Source organism: Gallinula chloropus (genome assembly GCF_964237585.1).
Source record: "Gallinula chloropus genome assembly, chromosome: 3".
Lineage (NCBI taxonomy): Eukaryota > Metazoa > Chordata > Aves > Gruiformes > Rallidae > Gallinula > Gallinula chloropus.
In genome coordinates this window covers 45,940,513-45,956,722 of record NC_140087.1, presented here as the reverse complement: position 1 = coordinate 45,956,722, position 16,210 = coordinate 45,940,513, and the positions used below count along the sequence as shown (strand labels likewise).

At 45.8% G+C, this 16,210-nt stretch overlaps 1 protein-coding gene across 1 annotated transcript; it reads right to left on the bottom strand.

Annotated features, from left to right (window-relative positions):
- Nucleotides 1-425: 425 nt before the first annotated feature.
- LOC311189415 (protein ELYS-like) lies at nt 426-15,974 on the bottom strand (the record flags this gene model as incomplete). Its single annotated transcript, XM_084261078.1, has 27 exons — nt 426-534; nt 1,448-1,530; nt 2,534-2,771; nt 3,258-3,408; nt 3,498-3,645; nt 4,303-4,434; nt 4,513-4,657; nt 4,800-4,987; nt 5,598-5,744; nt 6,139-6,195; nt 6,296-6,419; nt 7,048-7,141; nt 7,877-7,981; nt 8,537-8,677; nt 8,840-8,929; nt 9,022-9,112; nt 9,642-9,770; nt 10,210-10,271; nt 10,690-10,871; nt 10,962-11,094; nt 11,889-12,039; nt 12,597-12,681; nt 13,612-13,728; nt 13,857-14,064; nt 14,615-14,795; nt 15,299-15,552; nt 15,854-15,974. The coding sequence occupies 27 exons, from the start codon at nt 15,972-15,974 to the stop codon at nt 426-428; spliced, it is 3,666 nt and encodes a 1,221-aa protein (XP_084117204.1).
- Between the last annotated feature and the right edge of the window lie 236 nt (nt 15,975-16,210).

Here is a 16,210-nt window from a genome sequence, read left to right as displayed (position 1 = left end):
CCCTGTCCTTACTGGAGCCATGGATGTGGTTGGGTCTTCATTTGGCTGTGCAGGTGTGTGTTCACCAGTTTGTGTTTTGCGTGGTTTAGCATGTGGAATTCTTCTTGCTCTTCTCCTTGGAGTATCAAGGAGTTCCACTTTCACACCTGACTGTGCGTCTTCCCGAGTACAGAGCGATTCTGAGTGTCCCAAGAGATTTTGTGTCCCCTTCCTAGCACTTTTTCCTCCTCCAGTCCTTCTGGAAGGAGTGGAAGAAATATTGCTACCTTCAGCAACAGACATTTCCTTACTAGCCTCTCTCAAGTGTTCAGACGCATCTTCCTTTGCTCTTCTGAATCTTCTTCTTGGTGTCACGGCTACAAATTGCGTCCTGACAGGTAGTGTTTGTCCATCAGAACAAATAAAGCAGCTGCTTTTTACTTTTCCTACATTAGGCTTCCTTCGTCTCCTAGGACTAACACGTAGTTTCCTATACGGTGATGTTTCAGGTGGTTCTGCTGTGGCTTGCGCCTCATCTGCACCATCTTCAAGAACCTAAAGTTAAAAAGCGACTGTTAATGCATTATTAGTTACCAGGCTGATTGACTTCCGACGGAGCTGGATGAAACAGAGGACACTGAAACGCTGCTTTTCTCTTTCAGATCACCTCTGAAGGTAGGTAGAGCCATGCAACACATTCCCTACTACAGAGCAAAATGTATGCATGTAAGGGTCAGGGAACAGAGCATTCGGTGTATGCAACCCGCGTGCTCCGTTTCTGGTTGTTCTGCAAGATGAAGTGGGTCTTGCATGTACTTGCCTGTACTATTTGTATCAAGCTACACATCGGGTTCACTACTGTGTCTTCAAGGAAAGGGAGGCTTTGCATACCCAGAATCATAACTCAATATCTCTCTTTGCTGATGCTGGCACACACTACCACGAGAACTGTAGCACTCACTATGCCTATAGGATGGAACAAGTAAATTAAGCTGGCCACCCTGCTCTATTAGTAAGAAGCTGATATATCAGAGAGAGAGCGAGCGCACATGCGCGGGGGCCGCCTGTTATAATTCAGAAGCTCTCTATAAGAGGCAGTCATCGTTATAATAAAAACAGATGATGACAATTCCTTAGTACATAAACAGAAAGATCACATGTGTAGATTAGCACATGGCCCTGTTCTGCTCCCAGTTTCGGTACGTTCATTTGGAATCACAGCTCCTAACAACGCCAAGTAAAGACCTCCAAGGTCATGGGCATTTCTTGTGAGTATGGTGCTGTAGGCACGAGGCGTTACAGAAGCTCTGCCGTGGCTTTTTTGACCAAATTCAAGTCTGCTGTTCTGAAGCACAATCCCTATTCGCAATGTAAGGACTTTTGGCAAACTGGGAAAAAAACCATCCCAATCAGATCAGAGTCAGTAAGGCCTTTAACTGTAACAATCCCTAAGTGCAGCCCTGCTTACCTCAGCAGTCCATCTGGCATTCGAGTTCTCTTGCCTGAAAGATATTCTCGGTTTCTTTGGCCGTGCAGGACAAATGGATCGTCCTGGAGATGCAGAGGGAGTCGCTAGGGGTTTGGTGCAGAGGCTGGGTCTCAGAATAGACTGAGGGGTGATCCCAGAAAAGCCAGGAGCTGATGTGGCCAAGGCTTTAGCTCGCTATGAACAGAGATAAAACCACTCCATTTAAACCACAGTTGACTCATTAAAACCATGTTAAGTTAGTTTAAGTTACAGAGTCTGTGCCAGCAGCAAGGACAAAGCTTTGCCTCTACGCTGCTCTTCTCCCAAAGGTAGAAAATCCTGAAGGACAAACCCCAGGCTTTTCACGTTTCTCCTTGCCTCTTTCTTAATGCCAACATAAAATGTTTCCAACTGATTACCTGACGGAACACAGATAGGGCATCTTCTTGTCTGCAACACTATCTCCCCTCCCGATGAGTTTTGCCATATCTATGCTGCTCTTCTAAAAGGCACACAGCTTCACATGGCACCCCAGACACAGTGACTGAGCACGCTGCCATGTGAAGCACCACCCAGCACAGCAACAGCCAGAGCCGATTCCTTTACTAATCAATGGATCCATCTGTGCGCCAGACGAAAATAAGTGACCCTGCTGTAGAAGTCCCCACCCAGCTTCAGCGAGGAGCGTTCAGGTCTTCCTTCCTCAGCTGAAGGTGATTTCACAGTATGGAAAGGGTTTACAAGCAGGATCATTTAAGTGACAAATTGCATCTTTCAATATCTAAGCATGGTGAGAGTTCCAAATTGGACTTCCTTTGTTCTATCCAGTAAAAACAAGCTTATTTCACGGAGCTCTGTGACAACGGGCGTGCTGTGATTTAACTACAACTTAACTTCCCCTCTTCCAGACCCGTCCCCACCGTACTGCCTACAAAAGTATTGCCTATACAATAACCACATGCGGACTGAAATGCTCCACCTTTGGAACCCAGCAGTTTGTGTGTTACCTACTGGGGGGGGTTTGCCTGAAACCAAGTTCACAGACCTTTGGGGTGGCCAGTTGTTCCTGGGTTTGGCAGTACAGACCTTAACCACGAGTGGAGTCTTCAGTAAATTCAGCTCTTTTGCTCGGGCAGAATTCACTGCTGAGGTGGAACGGTGCATGTTGGGTTGCAGTGGGCTGGGTGCCACGAAAGAAGTTGAGGCTCTGCATGCTGAGTGCCAGTGACCACCATGTTGTGCAACTGGTGTCCCAACGACTGCATTGGGCAACTCTGCATTGGGAAGACGATGTGCTCTGACTGGTGGTTTGGTAGCTCCAGGGCTGGAATTACAAGGAAGGTGTAAATGACTTCCAATCCTCTGAAGCCCAAACATACTGGAATTCACATTTATTTCACCATAGCTTTGAAAAACTCCCAGCCTTTCTTCCATTCTGTAGAATTCTGACTATTTCTAACTAAGCCTGGGAAAAATGAAGCCAGAATTGGGCAGGAACAGGTAAAAGATTACAACTTGATGGCATAGTCACATCCATCCAAACCCCTACACTAAAGGGTTGATGGTAATAATAGCTTTAGCTCCACAGAATCAGAGAATGTTAGGGTTTGGAAGGAACCTTGAAATATCATCTAGTCCATTTGGTTTCAGCTATCTAAAACTCTGAATGCACGTAAAAATATGTGTTTGCAGAAATAGAATTGCCGTAGAAGAAAACCTCTCTCTTCCAACATTACTTATAATGACTTTTCCCCTCCCTCTCTTTCCAAGCCTCTAGTTCAAGACACAACATTTTTAGAAGGCTGCTTACCTATCACGTTGTGTGACGTGGGCTTTCTGCTCAATTCCGATACGGACTTCTTCAATTTTGGACAAAACATTACTGATGAATGTTGCCCTTGTATGCACATTTCCTGCATTAGCTTTGTTTGTTACTGTTGATAATGGTGTTGGTCTGGAGACTGTGAAACAAGAGGGAATGGGTATCAGCCCTGTCTCATCCAAGTGAGTGATGGTTAGTGTCACAACTCCTTCACCCTCCTAAAATTACCTGCTGTGATGACAGATGAAGGGACATGGTAAGGTTTGCCGCTCTCTCTAGCCAGCTTCCTCTGCACTCTGGGAAAGATCTTGCCACATCGGTCTAATACAGAATTTCTGGTGACTGCTCGCTCTCTCAGGCGAGGATCACGATCATTCTGGTGAAGGAAAGGTGTACAGCCAAAAGCCACCTCATTACAAGAAGTCCACTGCACACAACGAGCTGTGCTATTTCTAAGTAGTGACCAAAGAGCAGCAAGTTCTACCCACCAGCACCCACCAATTCCACCTGGTTCTTGTAGCCAATGAGCAGCAAGACTAGTGCAGCTACAGAACCTGCCACTCGGAGGGAAAACAATTCTCACACCCTCGTCAGCACCTGCCATTTTCAATCTGCTCACAAAAGAGCAGGCTCTGCCCTTCTCCTCCTGTAACACCCATGTCTGAGATGACCGAATCCACAGCGCAATTGCTAATTCTCTTGGTCAAACTGAAGTGAATATTGCAACGACTAAGGGAAAAGCTACCTGCAGACATCTTCCGGCTGGCTGAAAGGTTTCAAATGTGATATGGGACCTACAACCTGCAAAACCACCTGCTGAGTCTGACTCACTGGAAAACTTTGGCTCTGGACAACAAGCAGTGCATCACAGGCCCAGAACAGAAGCTCTCAAATCTTAAACTGGCTATTTTGAGGAATTGAATATTTCCAGGAAAGTTAAAAAAGCCCAGGCAGGACTTTTAGTGAGTACTAGGAAGAATGAGTTGTAACCCCTAACAGAAAGTTGCCCACTGGCCAGAACCTTTATGCTTACCACAAGATTAACCTGCAGTGACTGATTCAGCTGTTCTGCGGGGTTAGAATTGGCACGCTGCCGTTGGTGGGCTAAAAGCAATTCATGACTCTGAACATCAGCATCGGTCAGTAAAAACTTCTCGAAATGCTCCTGTGAGAAATAACACCTGTCAGAACTGTACTAGGATTCCACCTCTTCTCTTTTTAAAGACCTGTTGTCCACACTTACTTGTTCCGTGACTGTAAAATGTAGTTTCAATAAATCTTCCATTAGTCCCAGCTCCCGACAGATTTCGTACGTGTGTTTTAGCAGCTCCTCCATGTTTAACTTGGTGCTGTGTTGATGCAACAGGCCCCAAGCCTCCACCAGGCACCTGCAATTAATTTCTTGTATTATTTTCTTTTGAGACTATTACAAGGATAACAAAGATTATTAACATTATGCCCCCAAAGCTGCCACAAGATATTATGCCCAACACTAGTTGAAGGCCAAAATGGTGGGATCTATTTCGTTACCTATTGGACAGCAACACACTGAGGGAAAGCTTCACTTCCCCGCTGCTTGACATGGGTGGCTTCATCATCTGCATGTATCGGAGGGCTTGCCTGTGCTCTCCTTGGCACATGAGGCACTGAAGAACTCTCCAGTGTTGCCATGACACAGGTCTCATTGTAGCTGGGTGAAAGAGCAGGGCCAGTGAGTTCTGTAGAAGATAGAGGTCATGGTTATTAACTGCGCACACAAAGCAAAAAGCTCCCAATTTCTTAACTGAGGGTGAATGTGGGTTAAACAAACTTCTGTGAGCTACCAAGGAAATGCTTCATACAGGACAGGTTCACCTCAGTTCTTAAGTGCTTGCAGAGAAGAAGTTCAGTGTGCCAGACAGAACTGAGGGTGTGTTTTCAACAGTGTCATTCCCACTCTTGGGGGTTAACCAAACCTCTGGCTACAAACAGCCCTTTATGGAAATACCTTACAAAATAGGTACCTGTTCTCCCAGACACACGCCTTACACTAACATCAGGACAGGCTGCTCTGAGGCAACATCCAACTGCTCTGCTGAGCTCAACCTAAAGGGGTGGCTTTGAAAACTCAGATATCAAGCAGTACAAAAGAGGACTTTGTCTTTCTTTCAATCGTCTGCCTGGCAACACAGTTAAAATTTCAACACATCCTTTAGTGCTGAGCATATTTTAGCACTATTACAAAAAGGGTCCCAAAGTTTTCTCACCCCTTATTAGCTAAGCAGCAGCTTTTAGCAGCATTTTCGAGATTACAGCAATGTATATTGAAGAAATCCATTATCTACTTACTTCATAATCCTTGTGGTCTAGAAGCCAAAACCCTTGGATCATCTTAACCAGACCCCAAGGGATGGCAAAGGCTGTTCGGAAAGAACTGATTGAAGCATCTGTTTGGTTCGGAAAGGAATGCATGATGTCTAGCAGCAGGTAAATTGTCTGGCATCGAGCATCTAATTAAGGATCATAAGTTTTGTAGGACCAAAGATGGGTCACATTACAGTTAGAAAAAACATCGTGAACGGCAAACACAAGAATGGGAGGAAGACAAATCTGCTGAGGTATCAGTCTTGCCTTTTGAAGCTCTTAGAAACAGCAGACAGACAGGTCCTGAGCTCAAAACCACCTTCCGAATAAGTTACCAGAAAGGAATGCTCATTGGCTTCTGCCAGCCATTCAGAAAGGTTACCTTCAGACCCTGAAGCACTCCCGTTACTCACTCAGCCTCCCTCTGCTCAGTGGAGCTGCCAGATGGACAATCCAAACATCTCAGCATCACAGAACATTTACGTGCACATACTGAAGGTGTCATACCGGTAACTGGAAAGGATACAATTGCATGCTTGTCGCTTTCTTCAATGCTTTCTAGCAAATAGAGATCCAGCAGTGCCTGGCATGAAAAAGTAATGAAGAGTTTTCTTATAAACTGTCTTTCATTAATCCTTGGTGTATGGAGGGGAGGGATGTGTTTTCAGAGAAATGACGCTCACGTGTAAACTAGCAGGGGGATATTTCCCAGTTCCTCCTTCATCTCTCTGCCACAACTTCTCAGCCTGGTCTCCTAACTGGGAAACCATTCCATCAATCATCAAGCAGTCAGAATCCCATTTTCCTCTGGAACAAGAGGCAGCAAGGAGTTGCATAGAGTACATGGCTCAGGTTGCACAGAGGAAATGGTTCAAGATCAAGGGCTTGAAAGTGGAAACAGCCTGAGCCTGTTTGTCATTGCAGCAGCGTCATAGCCCAATCTGTGTTAGGCCCTTATTTCCTTTTCAGTACAATTTCCAAAGAAGAACCTCAGACCCCCTCAGCCAAGGCCTATCACCCGGATGCTAGTCAGCCAGGCCAGGGACGAAAGCTCCCACTGGGAACCGACTTCTATCCAACAGCCAGCGAGTGCTGGCTCTGCCAACCGCTTCATGTGCGTAAATAACACCGACGTACTTGTGAGTAGGGGATTCAGGCCAATACCATGGTTCCCAGAGATCACTAGTCAAGGAGAGAGAGGGCTTTTTTTAAAACAATGATGTCACCAAGAGACGCTGCAAAGCGGCCTTAGGTACAAACATTCTAACAGAGGAAAGCAACCTCTGTGTTCAAAGGAACACACACATCCCTGAAGCCAGGAGGATTGACAGCAAATGAATTCAGCACAGCAGAGACAACTGTCGACACAACAGCCATTCCCTTCCGCTCCTGGATGTGCAGCGGAAGCCTTCCAGAGTTTCCCTGTAAGGCCTACCTTGACAGACGCTCAAGTTGCTGTCGATGGCCGGTGTAGTAGCTCTGCAGCAGAGGATAATTGTAGAAAGGTCGAGCCAAAGGCACATCGTCATCTGCAGGCAAGAAAGTCCAAGCAAGTTAAAGAGGGAACAGCACATTTTTAAAGCAAAACTTTGACTAAAATAGCAGGAAATGAGCTCAGCACCGAGAAGCCTCCGACTCTGAACGAAGCCAGGGCTCTTTCTGCCTTTGACACTAGACTCAAGTCCTTCCTGTCTCAAGTGCCGTTTTTGGTTTACAGCTGAGGTAGCCTTCAGAACTTGTCATGTAACCTGAAGTTCACTATCAAAAAAACCCAAAACCCCCGTTCTCAAAGGGAGCGGGTTTTGAACATGTCAGCTGAGCTGATAATAGAATTCATAATCCCTCAGTTAAAGGAAGCATTTCCAAGGTTTATTTTTTCCTCAAGCAATATTTTCAAAACATGCAGGCAATGCTTCTCCTGTAAAAAAAGAGCATTCCAGTATTTGTTCCTTACTAGTTACTGGTTTCAAATCCCAAGGATTTCAACCTGTGGCCAAGAGCAGCTCCTGGAGATCAGAGGAACACTGTTGGTATTTCTAGAAGGGCACCCAGGAAAGAAACTGGCTGCATTATTCTACACCCCGTACTTGCTAAAACAGGAACAGCTCCGTTTCAGAAACAGAACTCCAGCATACGCTGTGACCACGGAACCAACACGACTTGTTACTGATGAAACGACTACTAAAGCACAGCTGAGAATGTCTCCATAGACATGGCTGAGCGGATGGTCTCCCTGTTGCAAATGAATTACAGTTCATGCTTACCTAAACCCTCTGGAAGGAGACTGGATCGACAGAACCAGGCAACCACTTGCGCATACAAAGAAACAAGGCTGGTTACCAACTGCTTCTTTCTCAAGTTGGCAAAACCTGAAACAAGGCATAAGATGATTTCTCTTTCTGCAAATCTTCACTTCTACACAATTCCCTTCATCCTACTCAATAGGAAGTATCTAAATAACAGGGCAGAAATCTTTCTCCTTGTATTCTCACTCGGTATGACTCTCTTCTCTGAAGAGAATCCCACACAGTCACCACCAAAACAAAAAGCAACCCCTGCAAAGAAACAGGTTCACTAGAGGTTAAAATGCAACTAGAGCTTTTCACATAGCAGACATTTTTACTATAGCAAATGCTACCACATTCACTTGCTGTCGTCTCCACCCAGCTGCTGCCTGCGTAGCTTCTTGCTGAACGTAACCTCCCCAGCGACTTGCACGATCCCCACAACAAACTATGTCCCGGAACTCTGTGCATATTACGTGACAGTCACAACTTCTCAGATTTAAGCCCCTTCTCCCAGCTGCGTCTGACTGCCTTTCCATCATCAAAACCAACCAAAGCTCCTGTTTCCACAATTACAACCCAAGCATCACTCCAAATCTTAACAGAATGTATGAGAGATTGAATGATGCTGTTACAAACCTTGTTCGGTAAGCTCTCGTGCCTCTGTTAGAAAACAGTTTAAGACTCTGCTAAGGTTGGTCAAAAGCAACTGGCAGTGCTGAAGAGACCGTAACGTCTGTGGGTCAATGAAGTTGCAAGAACCATCGAAGAGCGGAGCACCTTTTCAAGAAGAAATAGTCCATCATTAGCGTACAAAGCAATTGCAGAGTTTCAAGGTTCCCTTCGGGAACCGTGTGCAATAACAGGTGCCAGCAGACTTCTGAGCAAGTTCAATCAGTAGGAATGATTTTACAGGTGCAGAATGACCACATTAGTACTCACACATTTGGTCCAACTCATTTTTTGTACAGATCACTTTGTTCCACGTCCACGCAAGAACAAACCGCCAATTGGCAGCAGAACTTGGCCGCTCTGTAAGAAAACAAAAGAAGAAATGAATCAGCACCTTCAAACTCAAAGCTAAAAAGTCTACCATAAAACCAGCCTCAGAAGTCAAGGATTACCTTCAGATGCCCAATGTTTAATGCATCCCGTCAGAAAATCTAAAGAGCCTGTCCGGACAGCAGCTGACAGTATCGCTTCAAATTGCTCCTCCTAATCACAACAGACAAAATAAAATGAGACTCCGACATATTTTGATATCTGAACCCTCAACTCTAAGTGTTTATCTCTAACTGCCGACTCATTCAGAGATCGCAAGTCAATTAGTCCAGAGGTATAGCTCTGCTTTCAGAGGATGCAGTAGTTTGCCTCTGAGGCAGACTCCCCCCCTTGTCAGGTACTAAATGCCAAACCTAATGCTTTGGGAAACAGGCGGGGATGGAGGTTCCTCTGAGGGAACAATGCCTCCTCTTGCACCCGACCAGCACTAACTGCACGATGCCTTGGGCCTCTCTGTGGCACAGAATTAGCCGATGGCTCCCTAGCCCCAGATCCGCTGGGGCTGCTGCCAGTCAAATGCGGCACTTGGGACCTCAGGCGACTGTTACTTCTGCTAACTGAAGGCAACACTCGTGCTTCAGGGCAAATATGAGGAAGACCATATCATCACCTCTCGGAGCCTCTGCAGCCCTGGCAAACAAGAGGGATGGATCTCCCCTGTGATCCCCTGATGCGCACGCACCTGACTCAAACTGGATGGCGGGACATCAGACAGTCTCGGAGAGAGCAAGCCAGATACAAGACACCTGTTGTAGGTCTCAGGAATGGCTTTGATTATTGAAGGACCGGATTTCTTTAGCAACTGCAACGTCTGAAACATCAGTCACAAAATACGGGTTAAGACAGCATTGCTTTTCTTCCCCAAATGCCCAGTACTTTCTCCTGTTCTCCCTTCTGCCCCCCTCCTTCAAGTTAATCAGGGATCAAAACCCTCACTCCAGGCCATGCCAGCAGTTCCACGGGTGACGAATAAAGAAGTAATGGCTTTCCCTCCCCTAAAGCAATGCTGCATTTCTTTCTAGGCATTCAATCCCCGATCGTGCTTCAGCAGGTGACAACAGGAGTGTTACAGTCCCAAGAGTCGCCCTAAAACATTACCGCACACCTAAAACTGGCAGGACGCAACCGGAATGATGCCCGCAAATGGGCAGGGTGAGCATAAAGGGTCTCTGAGGCTGAAAGTGGGGCAAGAGAGAACATGGAAAAGCTACATCTCCCGACACTCGCAATAAAGGTACAGCAAAGATCACCTCCTTCTGGAAGCCGGTGCAAGTCATGTGAACCACTCCGGAGTTCAGCAAGCACGTACCATCTGCAGAAACAATGAGCATGTGACAGGCCCCTGTACTCTCACGGTTACTCTCTGAGCACTTTACACTCGCACGTAGCAGTATCTGGACAGATGTAACTGAGCACCCGTTGTCTTCAGCAGAGCACTGACGCAGTTTGGGATACAAAACAATTTCTCTCGAGTGCTATCCAGGTGCTGTGAGCTTCAGTTCAAGGCCCTTTCATTTTATAACCATCACCACTTCAGTGTCGGCATTACCAAAGCAACAAACACCAAAACCCAGACAGCAGGCTCTCAGATATGTTTCAGAGGTGGCCTTGGGAGGGGCCTGGAGCTTCTTCCTTGGGTATTGGAGTGACAAACAATGAATCGGAGAACCAGTCCATGGCCTCTGACCTCCATGGCAGCTTAGCACTATTCAAAGCAGTGAAATACCTACCAAAGTTGTAGATGCCTGGATGAAAAAACTGCTCAGGTGGTGGATGAGATGGAGGAACTCCCCGACTGAGACTCCGCTCCTGTACCAGAACATCCAAAATGAGCTTTGGAGAAGTCACCCTCGTTACAGCATCCAGCGACCACAGTGCAAAGTAGGGGCAATCGTGAAGGAATTCTTCCACCCTTAAAGAAAAGCAGTGCATAAGCTCAACGCTGACAGCTCAGTGAATTCTTCCAAAGCGATATATGGAGAACAACGAAAGAAAAACCTACCTTAGTGAATCCGGCATTTCAGTCTGATACCAGCGATTAATGTCAAATACACACAAAAAAGTCGATGGTGTTCGCTGACCATAGGTATTCACTTGCCAGCTGAAGACTGAGACACTGGTCTCAGGAGAGATGACTGTAAAAGACAAGACGTTGATTCTCATTGGTGGAAAATACGATTTGTCTGCTATTTTTAAAACACCGCTTTCCGTTTTACCTTAGTTCTGTCACCAAGCACAACACGTACTGATTGGGATGAGGAAGAGTTTAGCAAAACCCAAAGCATCCTAGGATGCTTTCAGAAAGCATGCAAACATGTCTAGTATACACTTGTGTTGCTCAGTAACATTCTACTCCAGTTCTCTCACTAAGTGGAGCCGTCTCTCTTCTCTGGGGAGAATGCATTTGCTGGACGTAAGCAAAGTAGGTGGCATTTCATTTTCCATAACTGAGTAAGGAACAAGGTGCTATTTCTGTTGATTTCATTATTACCATTTAGGGAACCTCATACACTTCACTATTAGTTGCAGGACTCAGCAGCAAACGTCATCTGCCTTGTGTTTGCTACACTTCAGAAAAACATGGACGTTGATTCCAGTGAGAAACTATATACAGTATGGATTTTCCCTCCAGTTGGAATAGAATCATAGACTTGTTTTAGTTGGAAAGACCTTTAAGATCATCAAGTCCACCATTAACTTCTTTTTAGGGACCATGTCCCTAAGCACCACATCTCCATGCCTCTCAAATACCTCCAGGGATGTCTCGTTGTGAGCTTCTGTGCCATTTCTCTTTTGTTAGCTCCTGAAACTAAACTGCCTTTAGAGAGATTAAAATGGAAGCCACTTGTTCCCTTGAGGAATCTCAGATAACCTCGGCATCCAGTGTTTCCTTTTCAGTAAGCCCAGCAAGCTAGTCTAATGAACAAACCTTCATTAAGGCTTTCCTCACTGCCATCAGAGTGGCTAAATTTTTCAATGGTCTGACAGCTGAGTAGTTTAGTATTCCTGGTCTGCCCTCTCAAGGGAACGATTCCACCTGTGAGATCCAAACTGTAGCATTCGCCGCAGGATTTCAAACCCTGGGGAAAAAAGAAGCGACAAGCAGAAAGGGCATTTGAGATCCAATCAGACATTATTCCTAAATCTGAAAGAACGTATGTCTGGCTACAAAGAAAAATGCTGAAGTTGTCTGTGAAGCACGCATGCTCCCTTCTCTTTCATCAAGTAACTTTGGAAATAACAGACAAGAGCAGCAGCTAAGAAAAATCAAACCCATCTCTTTGAGAAACTAACATGAAGCCTAAGCGGAGACTCTCACTTTTATTATAGAATAAACAAACACTAAAACCAATAGTATCAGGAGCCTGTCAGAGATTAATTTTAACTGCTGAATTTCCAACTTTTATTCCAATGCAAAGAGGAGCCAGTCCACACATGACACTGCAGGATCAAATTCCATGGCTTGCTTTCAAAAACCGTGGACAAACGCCACGCCCAAGAAGCACCAGCAAAAGACTTACTATTTTTTTTCAGTCAGCTCTGAATTTTAAGGGTAAATACTGCACAGGCCAACTTAGGTGATAGTCCCATAGAGAAAACGACTCCTTTCATCCTCTCTCATACATGCATCATTTACCTCATACATGACTTGTCCGGATGCCAAGCGTTTTCTGCCACCAAAAGCCAGCTGCAACAGATGTAAACTCACAACGTCCCCTCCGCTGAAAAAAGTATCAGTGATGGAATATGGTTACAAAGCTGCTTTATAGTCCTCATTTCATTAGATCTAGACTGAAGACATCTTAATGGCACACTTTTGCTGAGAAGACCAGCACCACGACCTCCAAAAACACGACAGGCTGGTCACATTCAGCCATTAAAACATAAAGGAGGAAACGCTGACAGCTTCGGGGGCAAGTGCTAACCCTACAATTGGAAAGCTTTAGTCTGGTGTTGCTGTACAAACTAAAAGTTGTTGGAAGTAGTTCTTCAAAGGGAAGAGTTCTCAGTCAACAAGGTTTTCAAGTCAAACTTAATAGGAACTGCTGAGCTGATTAGGGAGTTTCCAGATGCTGAAGGAGAGAGAGATCTCATCCCTTCCCTTCCCTTCCTCCCAAAGTGCCAAGCCACTGCACCCTGCAACATTCTGATCTGATTCCTTAGCCCAGCAGGAAACCACTGACTTGTCTGCTGAACAGTGGCTCACAAAGGCTCCAGAGGCTGCTCCAGTTGGCAGAAGGGAATCGGCAATGCCGGCACCTCCCTCCTTCAGGGGCAGCAGCCCGGCACATCTGACCTGCAGCTCAGCTGGGCTCAATGGTATTTTCGTGTCACGCTGCAAATACCAAACATGTCAGAAGCAGTCGTCAAGAAACAACGGAAATCATTCAAGAATGCAAGCACAAATGATTAGCCACTGCTGCTTTGCCTTCATTCAGAAGGCAGGAATTAGTAGCTCCCTCTTCCCAACAGTGAAATCCTGTTGAAATTGCATTGTAAGCTCATTGTAAGATCAGGTACCTTCCGTACCCGAGAGAATCTCCTGCGCAGCTACAAAAACCAGAACAACCAGACATGTATCAACTGCAGGTGAACACATACTGAACAAAAAATTAAATTCATTCAGTGGCTTGTGGTAAGTTGTTATTCACCTTTCTTGTGTAGACTGAACGGCCCAGAGGTAGCAACGATTGCGAGGATCATTCTCAGGCTCTTGAAAAGTAACAGCATAGACAGGAATCCGGCCACCTTCTGGTTGAGTGTGGTGCCTACATGTTTAAAAAACAAAAAGAACAGCAACAACAATGAAAAAAGAAAACCTCTCTTTACATTAACATGCTTCCTTAATCAAAAAGAGTGCTACCCCAGGCATGGCCGAGCGTAAAGGCCTACTTACTCCCTCTTCAGAGTTTTCATGTTCCATAGTGACAGGTAGCCATCTGAAAAGCCCACCACCAGCTGATTGGTTCTGCTTATGTAGCACAGGGTTGATACTGATGGTCCTGAAGGTGCTTGCAATTGAAAAGAGATATGTCTGCGTTCCCTGGTCGCAATTGCTCTTCTTTCCGGGACTTCAGCAGGAATAATAAAGAAAACTTCTAGATCTGCACACACAAAACCAGGCAATAAATGATTCCATGGAGGTGGCATTTTAAACACTGATGTGAAAGCACCTGGAATCCAATTCTACCGCTCCAGGCCAAATACCTATTTAGGCAGCACTCTCTTTGCCATTGCCATCGTGCATGTATTCAAAGAACCACAAACTCTCCCATCGGACAGGGGCTCCCATTCACATTTCAAAACCGGTAGAAGTATAACCTCCACAGAAAAGAGGACTCTGGAAACCAGGAGTTTGGGCCCTGCCACAAAGCTGTCATCTGAAGTGACAGCAACTCCTGAAGCCACTGTTGCAACAGGCAAAACACCATATAAACGCTACAGACACAAACTGGAGGTTTCACTCCTCCAAATCCACAGCTTGTGAAAAGGCTTTGGAAGCCTGTTCAGGACTGTAGGATGTCAAATCGCTGCCTGTAATCAGGAGTCACACATGTCTGCACGCTAGCATCTTCAAAGCGGCATGCTCAGGGTTGAGGTAAAAGCCACAAGTTGCCTTATTTTTCAATTCCAGTTTGAAAACTGAAAGCTTACCTGATGCTTCTACTTCGCTCTGACTGCCAGATAAATCATCCAAGCAAAGGTCAACCAGAAGGACGTAACCAGCATCTGTAGCCACTGCTGCCACTCCAAAGAGACATCGCAGGCTCTGATGTAGGTGCTGAGTGCTCACACTGGCTCCTCCGTAATTACTTATGACTTCTATAGCAGTTACCTATAGGAAAACTGCAAATTACTATTTCTGCTGTTTGGAAAGCTCAATAGAAATCATTTGAAAGCGAAGCCAGAAAGTAAATACAAGACTGTAAGATTTAAAAACAAACCCATGCTTCCCATGACAACAAGGAAAAGAGAGGAAAAAATCAAAAAAGCCCTGCACAAAACCCTGTTAGTGCCTTCCATTTACTAGCAAACAGTCCAACCAGTAAGACTTGTGCCCTGTCCACATTGACCTCACTGATCTACTAGCTATACGCTTGTGACAGCCCACAGCTCTCCTCTGCCAGCTAAAGCTCCAAGACTCACTACCCCGAGTCAAGACAAAATCGTGTTCTGCTCTAAAGCACCTGCTTGCAAGTGGGACACTCTTGGGAACATGTCTGAGTCATTGGCAGCATGCCTATGGAGGTTTGGGATATTTTGAAGACAGTTTTCTGACAGGATTACGCAGCTCCTAACATCACAAAGCCTTCGTGTCTCCAAAGAAAAAGTACGTACCCGTCCAGGAATAACAACAGCTTTAACCACTCTCGATATCCCAAGGTCGTACAGGCAGAGAACGCTTCCTTCTGCTTCTTCCAAGCCAACCAGCAGCCCAGTTCTCTTCTGCCAGGAAAACTCCCTTACCACACGAACAGTGGGAAGCTCTTGGTTTACTCCACTGAATCGGTAAGCAGAAAGACGCTCTCCGGTGACAGAGTTCACTACCTCCAGATGAGGGCCACGTGCCAGCCAGGCTAGCACGTTTCTCCCTGGAAGAGAAGAGAAGAGAAAGCCATCTTAACTCAATTACTGCATTGACAGTCCGGTAGATAGGGTCTACCTGGCAGTAAAAGAAGCCTAGATTTCAAGAGAGGCACCCAGCTCTAATGTCAGATCACCTAGAAAGTCAGCTGCCTAGCCTGCTCAGTCACTTGCAGCAGCTCTCTCTCTGATTACTCTGCATCCTACTACTACTCTGGGAGTGTGGCTGCAGCGCTTAGCAGCGTTGTCCTCTCCCTTCCAGGCAAGAATAACTTGGTAAGGAGACCAACTTTAAAGGAAAACGCTCACCTCCAGAAAACTTCCCGCACAGCACAGAATCCGGGCTTTTCCCATCTTGCCCAAGGGCCTGAAGTGTCACCTCTGGAAACTGCAGCAGACTGGTTGTTACCTCAGCCTGTAGCTCTTGCATTCTTGACTGTTAATAAAGACAAAAAAGGCAAAAATAGACTCATGGCTGCCATACCTAGCTTGGAGATTGACAGAAGTGCCATCAGCACGCAGTGTGAAATCTCCTGTATGTCACTTGTAGCTCTCGGCCTAAAACAATGGCACTTGGCACAGACTTTGATCTCCCAGCAGAGCAAAAGGAGAATCCTTTGCTTTTCTGATTCCTATGAGATCACCAACAAAAAATGCCACAGAGGT